The 23,845-nt window shown below is 45.5% G+C and overlaps 2 protein-coding genes across 2 annotated transcripts; both read right to left on the bottom strand.

Moving 5' to 3' along the window:
* Positions 1 to 76: 76 nt before the first annotated feature.
* LOC135806330 (kidney mitochondrial carrier protein 1-like) lies at positions 77 to 9,423 on the bottom strand. Its single transcript, XM_065320501.1, has 9 exons — positions 9,093 to 9,423; positions 5,878 to 6,019; positions 4,629 to 4,714; positions 3,709 to 3,797; positions 3,269 to 3,370; positions 2,460 to 2,584; positions 1,972 to 2,107; positions 1,684 to 1,764; positions 77 to 1,091 (listed from the first exon to the last, which is right to left on the bottom strand). The coding sequence occupies exons 1-9, from the start codon at positions 9,145 to 9,147 to the stop codon at positions 1,038 to 1,040; spliced, it is 870 nt and encodes a 289-aa protein (XP_065176573.1). The 5' UTR covers positions 9,148 to 9,423; the 3' UTR covers positions 77 to 1,037.
* A 6,476-nt stretch (positions 9,424 to 15,899) lies between these two features.
* LOC135806329 (pinin-like) lies at positions 15,900 to 23,243 on the bottom strand. The gene is made up of 8 exons (XM_065320500.1): positions 22,872 to 23,243; positions 21,970 to 22,014; positions 21,501 to 21,569; positions 21,224 to 21,397; positions 20,701 to 20,776; positions 20,073 to 20,228; positions 17,408 to 17,552; positions 15,900 to 16,825 (listed from the first exon to the last, which is right to left on the bottom strand). Exons 1-8 carry the CDS (start codon positions 22,979 to 22,981, stop codon positions 16,524 to 16,526), a joined length of 1,077 nt encoding a protein of 358 aa, XP_065176572.1. The 5' UTR covers positions 22,982 to 23,243; the 3' UTR covers positions 15,900 to 16,523.
* Positions 23,244 to 23,845: the final 602 nt, after the last annotated feature.

Here is a 23,845-nt window from a genome sequence, read left to right as displayed (position 1 = left end):
CAATAGCTTGCGAGACTGAAGAATTGACCGCCACCACATACACACACACGCACACACACACACAGGAAGACCAAGCTGAAGGCAAAGTACCGTTTATACCAGCATACATGTACACAGTCAAGACTGGACATTGGACTCAGTTCCAAAACTAAAGCCAACTAGTGGCATACAAGACTACAAATAACATAACAGTGACTACACTGGAGAAGAGGTGTGTCACTGTGTGGCACAATCCTGCCGCAACTTAACTACCAGAGACATTGAAGACACAGTTGGTACCTGGTGGAAACAGTAGGCAAGCATAACTATACCTGATGACCCCCAAACAGAAATGAGGTGCCGGTGTGGCAATACCAACTATTGTCAGCACCAGCGTGTACACTATCCCGACAGAGAACAGAATACACAGCTAGGACGAGTACCTTCAAGCAACAGAGGAGAGACTACGCAGAGAGAATACATCACATTTTCTTCTCCGGGCATAGAGCAACCGAAGACCAGAAACGACTAAGCATGACAAAAAAAAGCACTGTGCCAGCACAAGGTGAGATCACAAACCAGGCGATACAAAGGCGTAGTAATGAGAGCGGTGCGCACACATACGTGAGCGGTGATTGTTGCTGCAGCGGATGTGACTGCCGGTGATTGTTCTCAGACAGTGCGCGCTGCAGGGCACACCCAGCCGCGCGAGTATTTAACTTCAAATACAGCAGTTTGTTCAACATGAGGGGGGGGGGGGGGGGGGTATGATTGTGGCCGAAACAGAGAGAGTTCAATAAGAAACCCGTGTGTAGACCTGTTATAGGCACCTATACCTGTTCTATGAATAGCAGAATGAGCAGAGAAACCGCTTCACTCTGCAATGGCACTATTAGAGGAGAGCTTACTCATCAACGAGAAGGTCCGGAAATTGGAATCATAAATAAAACTAGCGGTCTGCGTGTGCGTGCGAAGCATGTGAGACTGAGATACTCAGTCAGAAGTTCTGAACACCTTTGTTCCATATGTACAAGAGATTCATGGCGAGTAGCTGTAAATCACTCGCCGAGAGAAGCATGGGCTTTCTTGAGCTGCTCGTACGTGATGAAGAACTGGTTGGATACATTATGGTCAAGGAAAATTCAACAGTTACAAAACTAGCCATACCGTGCTGTCCATGATTACATTCAACTGGTTCAGCCTCCCGGTGTCAACCTCCTACAGGCTACAGCATACTCTCCACTCTGGACATATTCAATACCACTTCCTCCTAACCACCTAGTGCCGTAGTGGTAAGTCACATTGGTCTCCATGCATTCCTATTTGGCCAGTCGCAAACTCAAAGCGATGACTACTGAAACATGTGTTGAATGTTTCTTTTTGTTCAAAAAGCATCATAGTCGTCCAATCCTGCATAATCACAAGCTCAAATATCCAGAAACAGAACCCTGCCCTCCCGCTACACCCGCTACACCTGATGTACGCGTACACCAGTGGCAGCAATAGAGATCTAGCTTCATGAATAAACCAATCCATGAGGTGAGGTTTCAATTGCCACTACTGTACAACCAATGCAGTATGCACACTGTGCAGATCCTGCATGTGGCAGTTACTTTGAAACATATCAGTACGAATAGTGTCTGCTGCTGCTGCTGCCAAAGTACAGTAGCAGCAGCTACATGTCACTGAGTATGAGGAGGATACAATGATATTCCATGGACCAAGGCGCAGGTACAACGGAACAAATCCTTTGTACAATGCCATGACTCCTTCATTCCGCGCAGTCTGGAACAAAAACATGGGCAGCACAAATGGAAGATATAGGTACCAGCAAAGCCCACATGAGTACACAGAGCAGCAGTCATTGTTTGCATTTTAACTGGAGTTAGTAGTTCAGACAAAAGCGACAAGTGGTCCTCCACTCGAAGTCCGTCCAAAAGAACGTGAGGGAGGGAGAGAGAGAGAGAGAGAGGGGGGGGGCACACAACTTACCCGAACAGCACAGTCGAGTGAACTCTTGTACAGCTGATCATTACCGGGCACCACCTTCTGATTCATCATGCGTGTCTTTACCACATCGATAGGATTGGATGCTATTGCACCAGCAAAGCCGGCAATGAAGCTTGACCTGTACCAGGGACAATATTGACAAAACGATATCGACACACAATACACACTGTAGGATAAAATAGTGGCAGCGCCTTCGGAAATACTTCCAAACGTTTCGGAGAGCTAGCACGCAAATCATGGGTAGACAGTATGCTAGAAATCCATACGAACCTCTTGTTCAGGTTAATGCAAGCATCAGCATGAGTACCAACAGTGCTACATTGTACTATATGTAAAACGTTCAAAGTATCACTTGTACAAGCATCAGTGCGTGGGCCTTATAAAATATGGTCTGTCCATAAAAAAGGAACCATGGTGGACACCGCACCCACTACACATTGTGAAACCAAGATGGCAGGTGTGCTACTTACGTAAAGTGCAGGGGAATATCATCTGCCATGTACTGTCTTCTGATGGCCTGTACTTTCACCCAGTCATACATTGCTAACTCAACACCGGCTACGACAGCGGCCCGCTGTGCAGTGGGGCCAACACCCTGTAACATACAGTCACAGACACACACATACTTATACATGTGCATACAATCACACAGAGTATGACGACACAGTAAAATAAAATTGCACACAAGCACACAGCAAAGCATTCTCAAGTGCATACGACGAGAAAGATGATAAATAAATGTCTCCCCACACAGTTGATGTCCATGCAGTTTTTACAGTATGACAATATGCATGGCATTACAAAGTCCTCTTTACCAGCACAAGGCATGTAAAGTGAATAAAATCCAGATAGTGGCTAAAAGAGGGTTTTTTGCGTTTTGCTTTCGAAAACGACAGGTTGTGAAACAATGACATAGTGAATTGATTGGATTGCTGCGTGATTCTGGGATCTAAAAGTACTAAAACCTATTGAAATAATGACTTGTGTTTTACATGCTTGCAGGGAGTAGTAAAAGTTGAAGCATGACGGCTTCGCTTTTCTCGTGTTGCTGCATGCACATGTACGTAACTTTTGCCTGATTATCGCGCAAAAGTGAAATTCTGAGTTGCAATAAAACATGCTGAAGAGAGAAGAAAATGATCACACATCTAATATGGTTGAAAAGGAAAATTTTTGGACAACCCCTTTAACAACAGATATTGGTGACACAGTATATCCAAGCTATTACAGTCACACAAACACACAGACACACTGCAAAATGACATGAGAGCATGCTTACTCTCCAAAGACCGCGAAGGCCTTCTTGATGGTAGATCTCTCCAAATGACGCCATCAGTGACTTAGAGTTTACACAGCCACCACGCTGTGCCTGCATCCTCACCTACAACACATTTTAATGTACAGACACCCTTAGACCTAGGTGCCCATCGCGGAAGCGATGATAGCAAACAGCTATGTTAGACATAGCAATTTGTGCTGGGATTACACCATTCAACAGCTCACACAAACACAAACAAGCGCGTGCGCACACACACACACACCACAAGCAAGCAGAACGAGCAATGTATAACAACATTTCACTCTACATGCTCTGTGTCGCATCGTTCCCAATAAAAGGTTGACAAGAGCAAAATTATCTGCTGCTCGGGAAATGTCAGTTTTGAAGCCCCCCCCCCCCCCCCCCCCCCCCCAACTCCAAACTCCAATCGTATGCATTACCTTGAGGACATCAGTTGGGTTGGCTATACATGAAGCACATGTTCCTGCAACCATACCGGCAAGAACATTACCAAAGAGACTTTCGCCACCTGCACACACAAAGAAAGCAAAGCAACCAACACACACACATGTACATTACATCACACATGATTGTATAGATGAGAAATACAGCAACGCCTGAAAGGTACAATCAAGTCTTTCTTTGCTGATATTCAGAGATGTTCATGTTGCAAGATGATCAATAGACAACACAACAAGCTGCACTACACTGTCGTAGTTACCTGGTATAGAGGGGGGGGGGGACAAAGAAGGAAACAAAAAGGTGAAAAGCAAACGCGGCGACGACCCACCACATATTATTGAACAATCGATCAAATACATTGTATGGCAAAGAGGTAACATAAAGCACCGGGGCAGTAAGGAAGCAAACATGGTTGCTTACATGATTTGAAGATATGCACTAAGTAATAGAGTGCCCATTACCCCTCTGACCACTGCATATATGTACGCGCAAGAGTACATAACCCCCCAGAGTGTGCAACGCCTGATCCAGCTCTGCATAGGGTCTTGGTCGAGCGGAATCGGATCTTTGCGTCATAATACCGTACACATCTGAGGGGAACCCGGGGAGTCGCGGGTACTCTTGGATCAAAAAACAATGGTGCCCTGCCTCGAGACCGGCCTTGCGCTGGTGTGAAGTGTACGCATGACATCAGAAGATCCGATTCCGCTCGACCAAGACCCTACACAGAGCTGGATCGGCGTTGCACACTCTGGGGGGTTATGTACTCTTGGTACGCGTTGATACACATGGAACATGTAGCACCAAGGGAGCCAGTTGTATCTAAATGACACCCTACACTTGCTGGGTCACATACACATACGCACATGCAAGCAGCTGTGTACGCACACTTACATACCTGGTGATATTCTGGATTTTAAGCTATGGTAGATGCCAATCTTGATTGTACCGTACGATGCCTGGCGCAGCAGTGCTGGTGCAATTCTGCACTCAAGTACATGTACAGAACACAGAAGGCAGTGAGATGCAAGCACTACACTGACAATCAGCACAGACAAGAACACAGTAGCATTACCAAGGTGACTTTTAAAGTAATCAAAACATTTACGTTAGTGAACAGTGCAAACATGACACACAGTAACTACATCTTTATGGATAAGAAGGGTGTAGCGGGGAGATTTAGGGCTAACACAGCGGCCCCCCACGACAATACCGGATCAGCATGCTTATGCCACACTGGATATTTCGACAGAATTCTATAATAATTATTAATCATTAGCTGCCATGCACGTGACCAGGATTGCCAGCAACCAACAGCATATACCCTCATTAGGATCAGCACAGGTAGAAATTCATACGCAGACTAGAATCACTATAGACATGCAGTATAGTCAAGTGTGGCAACAGACACTACGCACACACACCCTACCACTATCTTGTAGACTTGGAAGCATGCCCAATTATTGACAGCATCAGAATAAGAATATGTTTATTGGCTGAGAACAATGGCGACTGCTCCAGCCCTAACAGCTACCCATACACATTCGTCAAAAGTACAGTGCTGGTCCAGGAACCCCGATCATGCGAGTGTATGTCACGCCGGGTGCTGTGTAGCCCCAGACCTGTGCACTGGTGCAAGACGAAAAACTTGACTCGCGCCATTGGATTTCATAGAGCAGCACTGTACAACAGATTGGCTGCACAACAAAACAAACTAGAGACAAAGTCTCCCCATACAATACATGCACTAGCAATTGAATGTACTGTAAAAGCCATATATATAACGAAGTGCTAACTCTAACGAGTTAACGAGGAGAAATATGTCGTTAAAATAGAAATCGTTATACAGAAATCGATACATATACTGTCCTATTGAGCGTTGAGAATGAGTGAGAATCGTTACCTTTGCTACACGTAAACTAGTCAATTTTGGGAAATCGTTATATATGCGCCTCGTTAGAATAATGGCTTTTACAGTACTACCTTACCAAGCAGATACGCTTCTCTTTGTTTATATTTTTGTTCGACACCTCTGTTTGACACCATTTGATGGAGTGCCTCTTCCTCTCTTCAGCATAAGTGAAAGTGTGGATCATTGATCGACTCTAACGCGAACATGCAAATAATAACAATAATAATAAGCTTACCCATTGTAGAGTGCACGGGCACTTTCCTCACGCAAGATTACTTGAAATGCATGCAGCATGCCTCGATAGCGCGCTTGCGCAGCATCTCCCACCTGGCCCTGGATCTGCAACCGCGTCTTTGTCAAGTCTATCGGAAACGTACCTGCCGAAAGGAAAGAAAAAGAGCAGCAACTATCAACAAAGCGGCAGAAGCAAGTACTTACATGAGTAATGGCGGTATAAGATACACTGGTGAAACCTGGCACTGTGAATGAAACAGTGTTCAACTGCAGTTGTAAATTATGTAGATCCGAAACCCAGCGGGTAATTTAGCCAATAGAGATTTCGTCCGGCATTTTCGAGCTGCATCCACCTTCCCATGCCCTACACCTTTTGGCAACACCTGGCTCTACCACACAATGCTGTTACCAAGTACTCACACATCCATACTTGGTGACATTGGTGCATGCGAGCAACCCAGCAGCCAAACATGCGGCGATGAAGGGCTCTGGACCCGGACTCGTCCAAATCTCAGGAGAATAACATTGCTACTGTGGTCTAGAGTACCTACCGGTCAGCGACCGTAGAACTTTTTGAATATTGTATTGCAGCGTAGTGTAGTGAAAAGAAACCAGCCACAACAAGGGCACCTATGCATAAAACATGGCTGCAGCCTTTTTTGCGGGGCACCTTGTGCCATATTTGGCAGGTAAAGCCAGCTCTAGTACACTTGTATGACCAAGAGTAGATAAACACGAGTGTGCAACTCCGGGATGGGTTGGCCCGCGGCAGAATTTTTTGTTGACGTAATCTTTTCGACGACGCAAGCGCTGCGAGTCTTTTGGAAAGTTTTGCCTCATGCACTTGGCCGGGCTTTACATTACAAGGTCAGTGCCCAGCACGTGCTCTCAACCTGCTCTGTGGCAAAATGCGCGTTTTTCTGAAAAAAGGTGACGTCAACAAAAATTTCGCCGCGGGTGGGGGTATCTGCAGATTGTGCAGAAGAGATCCGGAGTTGCGCACACTTGTTTATCTACTCTTGGTATGACTGTACACAGTACACAGTATGTGACCTTTCTATGCAGGGCTGGTATCATAATGTGTACGGCTGAAGTGGACTTGCCCTGCGAACCAAACGACGGGAAGATTATGCATAACTCCCTTTTCTCAATCCGCAAATAAATACAGGGCGGACGTCTCCTTGAATAATGATAAATTCCAAAAACAATAACACATAAACGCGTCTCTTCACAGGTTTGGTACAATAAGGCAATAGTCTTACTCTGGAACAGTCAGATAGCGGAAAACTCGGCAATGTGGCCCACATCATACCGATTCTGCAAGGTCAGTACAAAACATTTATGATTTGTGTAGCCTAGCCGATGCTGACTTTCGTGTTAGATGAGCGCTCTGTGCTGAAGTGGAAGCTCTATTGTTAGGTCTGCTATATCGCCTCAATGTGTTCATTCGAATAGCAACTCCATAATTCTACTTTCAGCCGAAGGAGAGCAAGAGTATTTGACATTTTTTTCCAAGCTAGAACCCTGAAGTCACACTTGAAAGTAATTCATACTCGCTCTTTGGCCTTGAAGTTGAGATAATAAACCAGCAAGTGTCAGCTACATTCTGGTAGAAATAAAACAACTCAATCATCTACTAGTATTGGGCTCATCACGACATCATGCATGAAAATCACAGGCAAAGCAATCCGCCGTTGCATCTAGGGAGACGACATGAGACTATCGTACCTGTGAGTACCAGAAAAGATGCAGGTTTATTCAGAACATTTTTTCGCAATCAGACCCTAAGCGTGAACTAACCATGGCACATGGAAGCCACAAGGGCGAATACAATGAGCGAACCGAAACCCATATCGCTTCACGTTCCACTCAGTCTATCTACAATACGATGGTACAACTCCCTGATGCGTAGTAACCACGTGTACTTTTACTCCTAATCTGCTAAACTACATGTACTGTACTGTACTGCCATCAATAGGCCTTATGGCATGCATGTCGCACAGATGCATGAAATCCCGTAGAATCTCGTAGACCCGGTTGGGTGTTGAATGTGCAGGACCCCATTGTGTTTAGGCCACACCAAGTTATTTCATTGTTTCTCGTCACCTGAAAATCTCAAAAGGAACGCGGGCGGGCGGAAAAAAAACAAAATAGGGTTTGAAAAACAAAAACTGCTATTTACACTACGAAGGCCCAATTTATGACCTAAAATCAGACTATACACCACGCAGTGCTTGTAGTCCGCAATGCCGCAAGTTTACCGATGCCCGGAACACTGTCAGTCCAAAACGGTGCACTGTCATGCACTGTCTTGACTTGTACCGGAACTGTGTGTAGCAAAGAAGACGACCAGGTCGTGTGGTGGTGTGGTACTTGAACTACCGGTATGCGTACATACACGGTGCAAAAGTCGTCCTTCGGTTCGTGCACTAGCACTGCACTCCAGATTTGACGCCGCGCGTACTTTTACAACGCCTTTTTATGCGTGTTTACCGGGACGCGAGATTTTTTTTTTTGGTCCAATCCTCAAGAAAGGTACGCGCGCGGTGACGAGAAACAATGAAAAAACTTGGTGTGGCCTTACTTGGAATGTGCAGGACCCCATTGTGTTTACTTCTATTTCCACTACGAAATGGGCCCTGAAGGCATTTCAGACGAAAACTTTTTTCCTACAAAGATCTAGCCTGTCATTAGTTCAATCCCAAAGTGAGGAAGCTGGAAAAGCGATTGTTTGCCATGAAATATGAGACTAAATTGGTCAATGGGCATGTACAGCACACAATGAACAACCAATCGGGTATGACTGTACACACATACGGCCTTAGTACAGAACTTCGTACATATGTACAACGTGCATAAGGCCTTAAACACACCATACACCAGCATGTTCATGTCACACATGGTACCACCCAAAATTAACTAGGATATGTTGTGCGCCGCTCTACCTTGGAAACCAACACCACGACGATAACCTCTGTACAGTTACAGAGGTCCATTCCCAACTATTAGAAATCACGTCAAGGTTTGGTAGTGTCCTACATGCACTCTTGCAAATACATGACATTGCATACAATCATTATTGAAAGTTCACGTGATACGATGAAAGTACCAAAAATGGGTTTTTACAAATTCTAAAATGGGGTGGCCATCAATCTACTAACGCAACACGAATGGCCAGATTCACATATCTTCAATACAAACATCTACTCGACGTACCGAATTCCGCAGTAACAGACGCCAGGCCTCCAAATAGGAATGGTTGCCAATTCATATTGGCTCGTTGAGTTCTCAAGACAATGAACGTTTCCTGAGTTGATTCCACGAGATATTCCTCAACAACTAAAAAATCACATGCAACCTGATTATGGGAGTCTGAAAGCAGCTAAGAAACCAATACTACCAAATCACTCCATGTGCTCTATCACAAAACCGACGATCTCATCCACACTGGACTACAGAACTCAGAAGTAGTCAAATCGGCAGCGGACTGAGCGGAGGCTCTTCTCTTTCCCAGGAACGAGCGTGATCGAATCGCGTGCTTTGTCTTGCCTGCTTTTCGCGGTATACGCGGTAGCGAAGCCATGTCCTGGGCGCGTGCATGAAAAGCTGAGACGTAAAAAAAGACGTAGACGCGAGACGTCACGTAGACCTACGTAGATCTACTGAGTACTGTAGATCTATAGACTGCGCATATGTGTAGCTAGATCGCGCGTGTCGACCATGCATGGTCGACGGGGCCGGGGACCAGTGGTATTCGTACCCTGCACGTCTGTACTGCACTGCCACTGGTACAGGTACGTGGTACACGATCGATCCGCGCCGCTAGAAACAGTGGTAGCGCGCTGCATGCATGCGCTGGGAAGGCCTACATGACGATTATGTAGGCTAAGCCAGTAAGGGCAGTACGCTCGTACTCGTAGAGTCGTAGATCTACTCGGCGGTAGGGCCTTGGCCCTGGCCTAGGGCGTGTGCGCACGTGATAATATAATATTTTAGATACCACGCAGCCAACTCATGTTCTCATGCAGCCAACTCATGTTCCATAATTATGTCTACGTATATCTACCAGCAAGAGTTCATAACTCCCTGTATTTCGGCTGTAAGGCTGTATTCATGGTATTCACTGTACTACTTTTTTTTTCTCTTTTACTTTTACTTTATACCAGGCGTGGGCCAGGCCCTGTACATATTTATTTATTTCACCTTCCCGTGGCCAGAAAATATAGGCCAATATGGAGGGAGGGGGGGGGGGGGGGGGCGGTATACCGGTAGCCAGCCATGGCAGTTAACATAAACAAAGCAAAAATTAATAAATATTACACATTTATACCGGAGGCAAAGAGAAACAAATCTGGATGAAGAATTAGCAGTTATTAGAACACGAGCTTCATGTTGGCCTTGAAATCCTTTAGCGTACAAGACGATTTTACTGATAGAGGCAGGGCCAGCCAGAGAGAATAGGCAGCGAAAAACGGAGATCTGGTATAAGCTGAGGTTCGGGCTTTACGTAAAGTGCAGGGATTGCGCGTAGGACGAGTGGGTATAGCTATAGTCCATTTCAAAGATTAGCAATCAGGTTTTGGTCTTAAAAAGTATGAAGATAAGGGAAATTTGGACAACAAATAACATAGAATGGCTTGTTAGGACACGGCAAATTGTTCTGTGAAGGTTTCGGAACAATTGGACCAGCCGTTGAGGAGTTATAATTTCGGCCAGGTTTCCGGCCTTTTCCCATGGTTTACAATTTGCCCTGGATGTGAGTATCGATTTTTTTTATCAAAACCCACGATTTATCCTTTCCTTTTTGGCCTTGTGGTTATGAATGCTGTCTGCTGACCATAAAGTTGTGAGTTCAAATCCCAAACTATCTTCAAGTTTTTTTTTTTTTTTTTTTTTTTTTTGCGCATGCGAACTATCTTCAAGTCAAACTTTTTTTCATTGTTTTGGTGATCACCAGATCACGCTGGTACAAAAAGTACAAGCCAAAGAAGGTTGCTGCGCCGAACGACTTGTTGTTGTTGGAGCTCGCGTTTCCTGCCGAACACTTGACTGGTTCACGCCATGTGAACACACCCACAACACTGAAACGGTGTGAGTGAACACGGAAGTCATTGCGCTGTAGCTACGTGTTGTTCAATACAACGGCACATCGATCGATCGATTTCTCTTTGAGAATTATTTTAGTATTTCAAGATCGCCAATTTATTTGAATTTAGGAGTCAACGCCGTCTTCTATCAGCTTTCACAGGCGTCTGCTTTTCTCAAAATGTCGTCGAAGTCACACGGATAGCTTTGCCAAGTCATGGCCTTGGGAATGAGTCTGTGTCGATGTCGTTTTCGTCACATCGTGAGAGTAAATTGCATCGCAGCTCAAAGAAATTGGGCACGAAACGAATTAGGACCCATCCCGCTCGTCAACATTTACCACACTTTCGACATTATGTTGTAAACCAGATGTACATGTACCGACGTGAGTGAGTTGTCATTTTTCATGCTTTCGCGCGGATTATTTCTTCGAGTTCACAGTGAGTTTTTCCAGCCAGCTCTCGAGCGCGCATACGGTAAGACGGCAAACTCCCCGGGCGATCGCCAGGATTGCTAATCTTTTTGAAACTGACTGTAGGTGCCATCATTTTTCTTTGTTTCAATAAAATTGTACAATAATAAAAAAAGTTTTTGTATTATGTATGCATGGGGGCAAGAGTACATAACCCCCCTTATCCCATGGTACGGTACTATAGGCCTGTTTCAGCCAATCAGGAGCCTTGCTGACAGGGAAATAATAGCCAATACAATCCCGCGCGGGATGATATTCATTATTAACTGGGTTCACTTTCACCGTACCTACTACGGTGCACCCTGCATTGGCATGCCCTCACCCCCTCTCGATTCGATGCAATGCATCTTGCCACTGGAGTCCTTTCGATCAGAACCCAGCGACAAAATGCACTACACAGAACCGTGAGAGGGTGAGAGCATGCCAATGCAGAGTGCACCGTCGGTACAGTAAAAGTGAACGGAGAGAACTTACCTCCGCGACTACGTCCAAAACCAGATTCCACACAAACAAACAATGAACTCCAATCACTATTCAACTCAACACTACGACACAAAGGAGACTTCGAAGTGCATCAGTTCTTATTCACTCTTTGTAAACTCGAAAACTACACAAAGTGTCACCATCCGAGTGAAAATTACTACATGTACCGTAAAGTACCGTTGATCCGCCCCCACGCCATGTCGCTTCCCAGCTGGGTTTTCGGCAGGGGGCGGGAATTAGATCAAGGCTGTCAAGTGCAGTACGATGTACAACAACGTAGAGGATCAGTCTCAATGTGCTGGATTGTGCACATTTTGATCCTGGATTGGCATGTATTGTGTACAGCAGTGTATGCGTCGGTTCAACATCGTATTTCGTTGTATACGCCGAAGTCGCTTCACAAGGAGAAAATCGACAGGGGGCGGGAATTAGAGAGGGGGCGGATCAACGGTACTTTACGGTAATTGCAAGGAGATATACCGCAACAACTCGAAAAGTACAAGACGTGAAAGTGAGAGGAAAAATCTTGTACAGAATATTCAACAGTGTGAAAGAAGAAGAGCTCAGCAATCCATGTATGATGTAGATAAGATATGGATGCAAGATGCGACCCGCAGTGACTATCATGACATCGTATCCAGCTCGATTACCACAAGAACAATCTAAAACGTAGATGCTGCTACAAATCCAGTATGCCTATAATATAACAAGATTAACATTCTTCTGATTGCATAGACTAGTGGCTGATAGTGATACAACCAAGAGTCTTGATACAACGAAATGCACTTAAAGTCTTTACTCACTGGTGCCTATGTCCGACGATATGTACAATGTGGTTACTGCCTGCACGGACAGTGTTCAGCAAGGATCCCAAACCGTTGAAAGTTCCACGCCGATCCAATGACAAGGAAGTCAGCACCAGCATCCACAATGACGTTGTATCTCACCGTGACTTGAAGTATGGCCCTTACTTTGAACCAACTGACTATGTATCATAACAGTGCAATCTTCGTCAATTCTCTAGTCCAACTACAAAAATGCAACTTGTCTCCTGAGCTCCATCGCTCTCAAACCTTGATTGGATTGAAAAGAAAGGCAGCATCTTGTTTTTGGTATAGCTGTACCTTGGTAATTGTATTCAGAACGCAGTTGCGTCGATCCCCAAAATGCGTAGATGTACCTGGGATAAGTAGGATATTGACCCGCGTACTCGGGTGTTACCGTACCCTCATATCATCCCTCCTGCTACGCAGTCGGGATGATATTCGGGAGGTAACACCCTCGTACTTGGGTAATATCCATAGTAGGGAGGTTTAGTTCCCACGTAACGGAAACGCGTACGTGGGTGATCCACGTAAAGTGGATGAAGGGCACCCACGTTGCAATGTTGTGTTTAGTCACACGGAACAAACAAAAGCATGAAGCGAAAGGCCAAAACCTGGTCAAAGACGAAGCTACCCCGGCCTAAGAAGCTCATCCAATATTTTGATTTCGTGCTTCGGAAACTTATTCAGCTGAGCACCCTCACAGCTCGCACAATGCGCTCCATTCTGATTTTCACCCACGTTCTGGCGGAACGTGGGTGAGCCTCCATACACGGTATGTCGTGAATCAGAAAACGTCTGTACGTGGGTCACTGAGTATCACGTGGTGCACCCACGTAAAGTACCCACGGATTACGTGGGACTAAAGTCCATTCAGAAAAAAATGAACTTCTAGCTTTTGGCCATAAATGGGTCAAACGTTGAGTTTTTTTAGAATTTTTTTCTGCAATCCCATATGGAATCCTCTTCCAATTATGTTTCTGAAGTTTTTTTGTCCAAAAAGCAAGCCATAGCAAGAATAGGATTTCGGCCAGGTTTTGCCCCAAAAGCACTGAATTGGAAAAAACCATCAAAATCCAGGCCGTTTGACCCCGCCTGCAACAGTGCATTCTGCGGTTCGAACCCCAGTTCAGGCACCCTTTTGGACCCTTTTTCAAATTTCAAAGTTCGCAGCACTGCACTGTGTACGATGAAATCACGAAAAATCGCCAAATACGGGAGCTCGCCAGAGCCAGGACCCATTTTTTTCTGAATGGACTGTAAACCTCCCTAGTGTCAAGAGTACATGGGGGGTTATGTACTCTTGATAGTGTACAACTCCCTGCTTGCTACCAGCATGCGCAGCGCTCAGTGCAGCATGCATGCAGTACAGTCGTCTCTCTAATCCGGCACTTTATAATCCAGCACCCTCGATAAACCGGCACAATTTTCAGTAGCCAAATGTCCTCTTCATGCACATTGCAGCAGTAGATCAGATTTGTTAATCCAGCACCCTCCCTAATCCAGCAGATTTTCGTGGCACAAATGGTGCCGGATTATAGAGGGACCACTGTATTATTAAAGTAAAGGGGCTAGGCTGTCCATAAATATCGAACTTTTTTCACAAAACGAAATAATTTCGTTTATGGGGTGGGAGGGGGCCGGGGTGGACCAATTTCGTTTCAGAAAACATTGATTCGTATACATGGCCGTTGTATATGCATGTATGTCAACATTTTTTACGTTCTGAGGGGGAGGGAGGGCCGGAGGGCCTAGGGCCCGGGGTTGGGTCTAAACTAAAATAATTCGTTTGGTGAAAAAAGTTCGATATTTAGGGACAGCCCCTTAAAACAGGATCGCCTTTTTAATTACTTGCTTCCTGCTACACCAAGCACGAGGAGAAGCGGCGCTGCTACGAGCAACGATTACTAGTACGTGTCCGCGACATAGAGCATTCGTCGTTTGTTCGGGCCATATTCTCTACCACTGGCACTGGTGGTTTGGGCAAACACGCGGAGTCGCTCTACAACTACAAGCGGATAGCTTCTCTTCAAGCCGCGAAGACTGGAGAAGCATACAGCTGTGTATGTCTTGGGTGCGAGTTTTGCCCTTCTCCAGTCCAGCGTGATGTGTTTGCGCGGATACCGGAATCTTCGGCCGGTGCAGTTGGACTCACCTTGGCGGTTGCTGGGGCGGGCATTCGCATTTGATACCATTTGCCTCTGGTTTTGTCTGTATTGGTTTCGTCTGTGCTCTTTTCATCCTACCAAGAGTACATAACCCCGGGGTTATGATCCTACTACTAGTAGTTTTCAGTCCGCTATTGGGCGGCAGCACTCCAGCTCTGATGTACGCGTTGTACCAAGATTTGACAAGAGAAAAAAGGATGCAGTAGTCTACAAGTCATATTACTATTAGCAGGGTTCTAGTAGCCAGGTAAACATAGTAGTGTGTGTGTGTGTGTGTGTGTGTGCGGGGGGGGGGGGAGAGACAGTAACCCCGTAACCATGGTAACCCATTGCTCCGTTTTCTAAAAGTGTCTTGCCATGCCAAATGCAACGTTCTGGGGCGAACCCCGACTTCACCCCACATAAATGTGCCGTTGTGAACCCTCTAATAGTGACTAGAGACTGCAATTTCGTTGAATGGCATGAAAAGACACAAAAATCGACAAATAAGTAGGGGGGGCTGCACCCCCCCCCCCCCCCCCCATGGCTAGAACCCTGAATTATGTTGTTGGTCATCTAATAGGGCTTGAAAGTGCTACGTCACAGCATAGCAACAATTTCAAAAATTCAAAAACTGGATCCACTTGGATCCAGTTTTTGTATGGATGCAAGCACATTTCAAGCGGTCTTATCCACAGCATGGTGATGTAGCCAGTGAAACTGACTGATTTGGCTACTGGGGGCGGGGTTACAACTGGTGGCGAAATAAAAGTCACACCTGCATGCGACATGAGTGGGTTGCTATGCACCCACATACTTAGGCAATAGCAAAGTCACACCTTAGTGGATCCAAAATTAGAAATCTGAAGTCAACTTACTACTCCCTGGCCGTTTTGACGCCATCACTTTCAAGCCCTATACCATAACCCTGAATTAGTATCCAAAGTCGAGTGTTGCTCCTGCATTGTGATTCGGCTACATTCTGTTGCATTTTCCCTAAAATAACAAGAACTTTGGCTGGACTTTTCCTGGTATTAAATCATTGTCCAGATAAAAATCGCTTTCGCAGAGACAGCCAGCCAGACAAACATAGTTTAACATACACATGTCTACACACATACACTATGAGAGTTGTACTCGTATACAACAAATGTCTTCCACAGGACTAATTATTGCACATGAATAAGACCAGTATACATATGTGATATGTACATCAGTAACATCACACAACCAGATCTCATGGATCTAACTCAACAAACGACAGAAACATCACAAGAAAGAAGTTAAAACAGTTGTGTCCCCCTCCAACTGCCTACTCGCAGGACACCTTTTCAAAGGCCTTCTCCATGGCACCACAAACGTAAGTACAAGGTAAGTCCCCAGGAACCTGTATAACACTACATTTGTAGTATTGCAGAATTGAGACTATAAACGTCACACAGTTTCTCACCACTGGTACAGAATAGGAGTTGATCTCCCAGAAGACGAGCATGGTAGACTCATCGTTGGTAGCCAGGTTGCCGGCACTATGCGCAAAACCCTTTGAATGTAGTCACCAGCATCAACGCAGCTGCCGGTACTGCTGCCAGCATCACAGCCACGGCGGCAACTCTATCTACAGAGACATAGAATTGTCTCAAGATGCCCGGTCATCCGGCGACTCCTCCTTCACCGCCCCATCTGCTTTGGCTGCAGAGCCGTCCGAATCTTGCTCATCATCCTCTACTTTCACATCGGCACTCGCGTCTTCCTCCTCTACCCCGGGAAGACCCGTGATACCATCTGCTGCAGCATCAAAGGTAAGCCCATCCTCATCGTCAGGCACAGTGATGGCAGAGCCTCGTTTAGTCGCTCTTTGCTGCTCTCTGTCATTTGTCTCCTCCTCGGCCTTGCCTTTCGCACTGGAAAGAAGTGCCTCATGACGACTGGTTGCTTCCTCTGTTAACACACAAATGGAACATAGAAGCAACGCAACACACACACATGAGCACCCACACAGAGGTTACGCCACACTTCACGGAACTTCAAAGCACATTCACTACAGTAGCAATATTCACTGACTGGAGACTACATGCCGACATGTCCCAGGCTACCTGGTGGCTAATGGTGGAGCACGGATAAGTTACAGCCAGTACACAATTAGAGCAGCAATTTGTCAGTAAGCATATCACTTCGATCACTAGCAAGCAACACAGACTGACTGCGCACTTCTTCGCTGACACTCTATGTGGGCAGATGGTCATGCACATTGCAGGTTGATGCCTTGATGGACAACAGGAAATGGTCAGCCGGGAGGATGACATCTATGTTTACAAGCACCTGCTGCAATCTACTAGGCAAGGGACAATACCGTAGTGCACACATAAATCGAAATAACTAAAGACCAGGAGGAGCGACACAACATGGTTGACAGGCACTGTGCACCTTGCGTGGCACTATACTAGTATGTGGATGATATACATGCACGGATACACGTGTAGTTTATGGCCAAATCAACAGGGGCAAGCACAATCTACTGACCGTCTAATCTTCGTTGAGTCTCCTCTACCAATTTTTCGGTTTTTCTCGTGTGCACGGCAGGTGAGTAGAAAATAGACGGGCGAGCTTTGGTCAGGATAGAGCCGCTGTCCCTCAGTTCATCTTTGTGCGCCACCCATTGCTTTTGCTGATGAACCAAGGCACAAAGCAAACACACAGAGTTCAGCGTTCTCTACCCAAATCTTGACAGGCCACCGACATTACCCCTGCACTTGTACATGTGCACTCACAATAACGCACCCAGTGATAAAACGAATGAGTGCAGGACTGTATCAATGTATGGTGAACTGAATCAATCAGAATCATAACGAATAATATCCATCATGACGGAATACAAACTTTCGTAAACATTGAACTTTCCTAAATTGTGTGAGGGCCTGCAACTTCCCCTGAGTTTGCTGGTTACAGGAATGCTGTATCGTACAAGTAGTATTTAAATAGTAATACTGCATATCACCTTATTTTCGGTGCTGTAAAATTTCGGTAAAAGCCAACCCCTGACCTTTCGGTGTAAGGATAAATTCGGTACATGGCACCAAAAAAGAAAGAAAGAAAAAAAGTATGTGGCACTTGCACTACTTGTATACTCTCCGGCTCCACATACTACTGTCGTGGACATGGAAATCCAGTCGAATGACCGGGGCCGGCGCCCTCAGGGTGCACAGAACGTTGAATGCAGTGCACAGTCATGTTGATCCGATGGGACCAGCGCGCTGCATGTGTGAACCGCTTACCCATGGCTGCATGGCCAGCGCCGTGGGGCCGCTAGACGTGGGACCGGATTTCAATGTCCACGACATTAGTACCCAGAGTGCACTATGGACTCTTGCTAGTACATACATGTACCGTATTTCCTCGATTAATAGACCCGGTCTTTTGTTTTTTGAAGAGGGCTGGACCCCCGGTCTCTTATTTGGGCATGGTCAATTATTTGAGCACGGTCCACTATATTTTCATCGGCACATCGCTGGAAATGGTGGATTTTTAACACGTCATAATATAGAACTTCTATATTATGACGTATTAAAAATCCACCATTTCCAGCGATGTGCCGATGAAAACATAGATTATAGTGGACCGTGCTCAAATAATGAAAGAAAGCACTAGCCACTACAAACATTGTAGCTGCGCAACCTAAAATCGCAACCTTTTTTGATCCACCACGTGCTTTCTTAGTGAGCATGCGCAAAGCGATGAACTCAAATAAGAGACCGGGTCTCTTATTCGGGCATGGTCTACTATTTTTCCGTGAGGCCTCTAGGAGGGTCTACTATTTGAGCATGGTCTATTATTCGAGCATGGTCCATTAATCGAGGAAATACGGTACATGACATTCTCGACATTCAGTGATTTTCATGATTTGGGATGTGGCAGTGATTTTCATGATTTTTTATACATATTTTCCTGCTATAACACCACCTGTGCGGCCTTATTGGCTTCTAGCATGCGTTCTGGGTGATACACTCGGCACATGTGTGTGGGCAATGCATGCCTTCACGTACCTTGGTTACCACCTTTTATGGAGTATGCTCTTCCATATTCTACCATGGTCTGCAATCATCTTTCTTGCTCAGCTACCTTTACTACTTGGCTTTAGCATCATGCATGGGATGTTGTTGTACTGACCAGTGCGCTTTGCCGGCATTGAATACAGCTGTTATTTACTGCGAGTGGCGCGGGGCTCTACACACCTCACTGGTGGTGTGAGACTGGAACTGGGCTTGTATCACTGCTGTAGCGCAGTATCTACTTTCCTCGCCGTTTGTGCTTGTGTTGTCATGTACATGTAGTAATGCACACCCGCCATGACGTGCTTTGCACTTCTCTACGCGCGCTGTCACTATGTACCGCGCTTTGCTTGCTTGCCTCCTTCTTTTATACTGCTGTTCTTTCCATGTCCACTTCATTCCTGATGATGGTCATAAAGACCGAAACGTTGTAACGATATCAATGGATTTGTGTGAAATGCAGTGCTCTCTTGAGTGTAGGCAGGTTGCCTGCAAACGATTCAAGCATATTTTTAGTATTTCGGAAATTTTTTAGGTGTAATGTTAAATTAGGTGATCCAGGACCCCTACCGAAAGTTACCGAAATTTAAATTATACCGGAATAAAGGTGGTATACAGTATGCAAACCTCCGGTAACTATCCTGGGTCCATTTTACGAAAGCTTGCCGCTTATGAATAGGAGGTTCTCAAGATTTACCAGGATTGTATGCTCCCCAAAATCAGCTGATTTACAGCAGCATTAGTTAGCAGCAGGCAGTGCCCACTCTACCCTATGAGGCCGAAATTCATAGAACAGGACAGTACACAAGAATGTTGGTTGCTCCCAGCACTGGGGCTTGCGCTTTCCCCGCCGACTTGACTGACTCACAACTGCCATCCAGAGTACACGAGAAGTCCATCGATCCTTCGACTCGGCAAACCTGCAAGAAAGCAGACCCTGCACCACTCCCTAGTTGGAGGGGAAAGCGTGAGCTCCAGTGGTAGGAGCAACCAACTTCCTCATAAATATCACCAAAGTCGCCACCACCATTTAATAATAACTGCACGTCTACATGGTTATGCTCAGAAGGCAACGAATCGATTTGCTCACAAACAAGCACCAAGCCCAGACTATACAACAAGGATCACCGAATACGTACCAGCTCAACCAGTTCAATTTGACTTTTGATCTGGTTAACAGCCTGTGACTGTTCACGCCGCGCACGGTAGAGCTCTTCGCGTTGCCTTACTGTTTCCTCGCGATCCTTCTTCCGTGTCTCTTCCAAGCGCGCATCAATTTCTTTCTGCTTCTGAGACTGAATGACAAGTACAGACAGAAGGAAGAATATCCTAATCGCTTCAACAAACTTTTTTCCAACACTATAATTATGCACTGCGAAATCCAGAATACCCTCGAGCTGATCGCTGATTCATTGAACAGGCGTCCATAGATTTCGACAATCATCACTTCAATCAGAAGAAAAGATAACAAACGTGACCGGAAGGTTCTTTCAAACTACATTAGCACCGTGATGGATGCGAAGGCTACAATCCACTAGCCACTGCTCAGCTTCAATAGCGAGCTACTCAATGCTGCAGGATGCTGGAGGAAGCTACCACTAACTGCTTCGCCCGACGACGCCTCACCAGTACAACTGCAAGCTAAAACTGAACTGAACATCGTGCTGAGCATTCATTTGACATCATCCACCTTCATCGATGCATTAAAAATGTGTGAAGTCGATATCCTATGCTGAAGGCCCACATGCACCTGCTGAGTGTTCCTACCTGAGTTGTAGCATTACTATCGTCCGATTTAAACTTCTGTAGTGTACCCATTAGCATTCCGAACATGCGACGATTTCTGCACACACACACACCAAAAAAAAAGAAAACACCAATAACACCAACAATAACACTACCGCTGCCAGTGCCAACAGCAAAAACGAAGGCACAAGCACAGTTCATTCAGTAAATCCGGCTGTAGACATCCATGTACCAGTTTCCATCGCTATTTCTCAGCTGTGCTAAAGTGCAAACAAGGAAGTTTATAAAACAGTGCGAATTGTATTGGTTGTTATACTTCGAGGACTCTTCAAAGGATACCTAGCAAGCAGGATTCCTGAACATATCAGAGGAACACATGTCAGATGTATGGATATCAGAGGAACTGTAAAAGAAAAGAATAAGGCTATAATGTGATAATGGTAGCTATGAGTCAATGTGACACCACAAGGTACTATCTAAGTGCAGCGTCTAATAGGTGCATGTATGAATTCATTGAATTGCGAGGATGAGCTGTTTAACTTACCGTGCCATACTGTGCGGATCAGTTTGTCTTGTACTGCGAGGAGGTCGTTCGGGTACCGAGCGTACCACAGAAGATTGGATCGGAGGGGCACGCTCATCACACTCTCTACTGCTAGACACAGAGCTAGACATCTGAACGGTTCGTCTGACTGGTCGCGTGTCCGAAGAATCGGGTCTAAATAAAAGCATGGTCAGAAAAATCGTCATCAATTCTTTCAGCTACAAGTAGTTGACAGCAAGCTGACACACTGAAAGTGCAGAGCAGGTCGATGACTAACCCTCTAAAACGCTTGGCACCGGGGGCATCATCGCTCTGAGAGAGTCGCCGCTCCCCACTGATGGTTCGCCTGCACAGACCAGACAGGAAAGACAAATTTCGAAAGCGAAGTGGGAAAGCCATGATTGTCAAAAAAATGCATCAACAAAATCCTACTAGAGGTAATCCCAGCATTATAACTTCCTAATATACATTTGTCTACATCATATACGTGTGCGGTTAGGCATGCCAACCCTTTTCCTGAAGGTACACTGAATCCTCCCAGGGTCAAAGTGGCACTTTCACATCTAAAAAAATAGGCCAGAAATCCTGTCGCTCATACTTACTCCAAGCATTCATGATGGTGCAAAATATACAAATTAAACGTGACATTATTTTGCTAAAAACAAGCTTGGACTGCAGAAAAGACGGTATCCAGCATGCTAAGTACAAGTACATGTTGCAAGTCGGCTGCTGCCTTTGGCACTCACCTTATCGGAATTGCATTGACTCCGACGCGACTCACCACACGTGTCCTAAATGCAAAACAAGCAACGGCAACACATTGCAATTAGTCAATGCCAGCAGTAAACTGAGCTGCAAAGTATCTGTGTTTGAATAACACACATGTTGACTAGGCCTAATGTTGACCCAGGTAAAGACCAAGCATAGTGAGTGTACAGTGAGCTGGCAGTTCCCTCGCTGGACAAACACACGCACTAGACACGAGCTGGTGCTGATACGTGACCTATGCTTCTTGGCCACTCACATGATTTATTGATCAATCACATGATATACACCGGCCCACGGCACACAGACGCATACATGCACGCGCGCACACACCAACTCCAAGACAAATCGGAGCGCTATTCTGAGCCTGGAATAGAAAAAGTGTCTGAAAACACCTTCTCAGTATTTCCAGTGTGTACTTGTGTTGTGATGTTCCTATCACTGTCATATCAGCAACTAAGGTTTCCTTCATTCCGGGTTCTCAGTACACTGCTGCAATTGACGGAAGTAATTGTTTTTGCAGGCTTTTGATTCGAACGCATCTATGCGAATCATCAAAGTTGAGTCAACTCCAAGTGGGGTTAAATAAAGTAAATGCTCCCACCCGTTACATATAGTTCCTGACCCACAGTCATGACCATGCAGTGGGAGACGGTCTACTTGAGAAGTGCAAATGGAGAGTGAGCTGCTGAGGATTGTTTGGACTTTGTACTGTAGATGTACTGGTGTATGCATACGGTGGTAGTTCATTACAAAATAAAATGGAGGACGTTAGCTCACTGTTTCTCTTCACGTCCCTACAGCCGTGAAGCTATGTTTATAAACACATGCCCACTTTCACAGTCTAGTATCAGTATGCTGTGTCATGCTAAATTCACTTTACCGTCTTTCATTGGGGTCGAATCCAGTTGTTTCCTTTATTTTCGAATCTACAGATTTCAAGCTGGACTCGGCTTTCTCCAGATCTTTCTGCAGGACATTCAAAGCCTCCATTCTATTAGTATACAAGAAGTACCTCAGGCCTCGGCGCCAGACTGCAATTCACTATTATTGTGCTGAACTTAGTTCGTAGGTTGGTCGGAGAAATGCCCAATAAGAAGCCACATCAATATTGAAACAGAGACACGAGCATGGGATGTATAAAATTGCAAATCTCAACACGACAGCTGTTCAAATTCAAAGAGAGATAGCCCAGCACCAAAAACTAACAAAAATGATAATTGGGTAATAATTCCTCTTCAGCTCAGAAAAAAAGTTTGAAAACAACATGATCAGTGCAGCGCTCGCTAGCTAGCTACATGTAGCTAGCTGATGATCTACGGTATTTTTGGTAAAAAAAAGTGCACTCGTGAATTTCTTTACGCGTCAGCGTGATCGACAAAACGACTCGCGCGCTCGCTGTATAATGCATATTAAAATTAATAAAAAAAAAAAATAATAATAATTCGCGGGATTCGCGTTGGCATCGCTTGAATGTTCAGAAGCACACAAACTAGCCTTCGCTTCCGCAGGCCACCACTATGCCTATGCCTTGCACACCTTACATGCATACCGGTAATAAATAATGGGGGATGATGTCTCTGGTTTGTAGCTCTTGATGTCTTTGAAGCCTGAGGGGGGGGGGAGTGAGGCTGAACATGCTGTCTTTGCTGAAGTGAAAGGCGAGCTCCGGTACTCGCGGTAGATCATGGTGGATCTACCAGCAGCAACGGAGTGGCTGCCAGTTGAACTAACGGAAAACCACAGACCCACTCCCTGACCTTCTTGCCTGCATGCCATGCCTGGCTCAGTGGCTGGGCCTGGACAGACCTGTATACCATGGTATACTACAGTCTACACTTCAGAAGTAATTAGTTA

This window comes from Sycon ciliatum, chromosome 1, assembly GCF_964019385.1.
Source record: "Sycon ciliatum chromosome 1, ocSycCili1.1, whole genome shotgun sequence".
NCBI classification, from domain to species: domain Eukaryota; kingdom Metazoa; phylum Porifera; class Calcarea; order Leucosolenida; family Sycettidae; genus Sycon; species Sycon ciliatum.
Note: the sequence above shows the minus strand (reverse complement) of the source record. Positions and strands in the feature narration are given on the sequence as shown.

Coding starts and splice junctions, on each gene's coding strand:
- LOC135806329 (XM_065320500.1), bottom strand. CDS start 22,981: ATGGAGGCTTTGAATGTCCTGCAGAAAGATCTGGAGAAAGCCGAGTCC. Junction 20,777..21,223: donor GATCCGCACAGTATGGCACG/GTAAGTTAAACA, acceptor GTGTGTGTGCAG/AAATCGTCGCATGTTCGGAA. Junction 16,826..17,407: donor GACTCAACGAAGATTAGACG/GTCAGTAGATTG, acceptor GTGTGTTAACAG/AGGAAGCAACCAGTCGTCAT.
- LOC135806330 (XM_065320501.1), bottom strand. CDS start 9,147: ATGAATTGGCAACCATTCCTATTTGGAGGCCTGGCGTCTGTTACTGCG. Junction 3,798..4,628: donor AAAATCCAGAATATCACCAG/GTATGTAAGTGT, acceptor TTGTGTGTGCAG/GTGGCGAAAGTCTCTTTGGT. Junction 1,765..1,971: donor CACTCGACTGTGCTGTTCGG/GTAAGTTGTGTG, acceptor TTTTTGTTCCAG/ACTGCGCGGAATGAAGGAGT.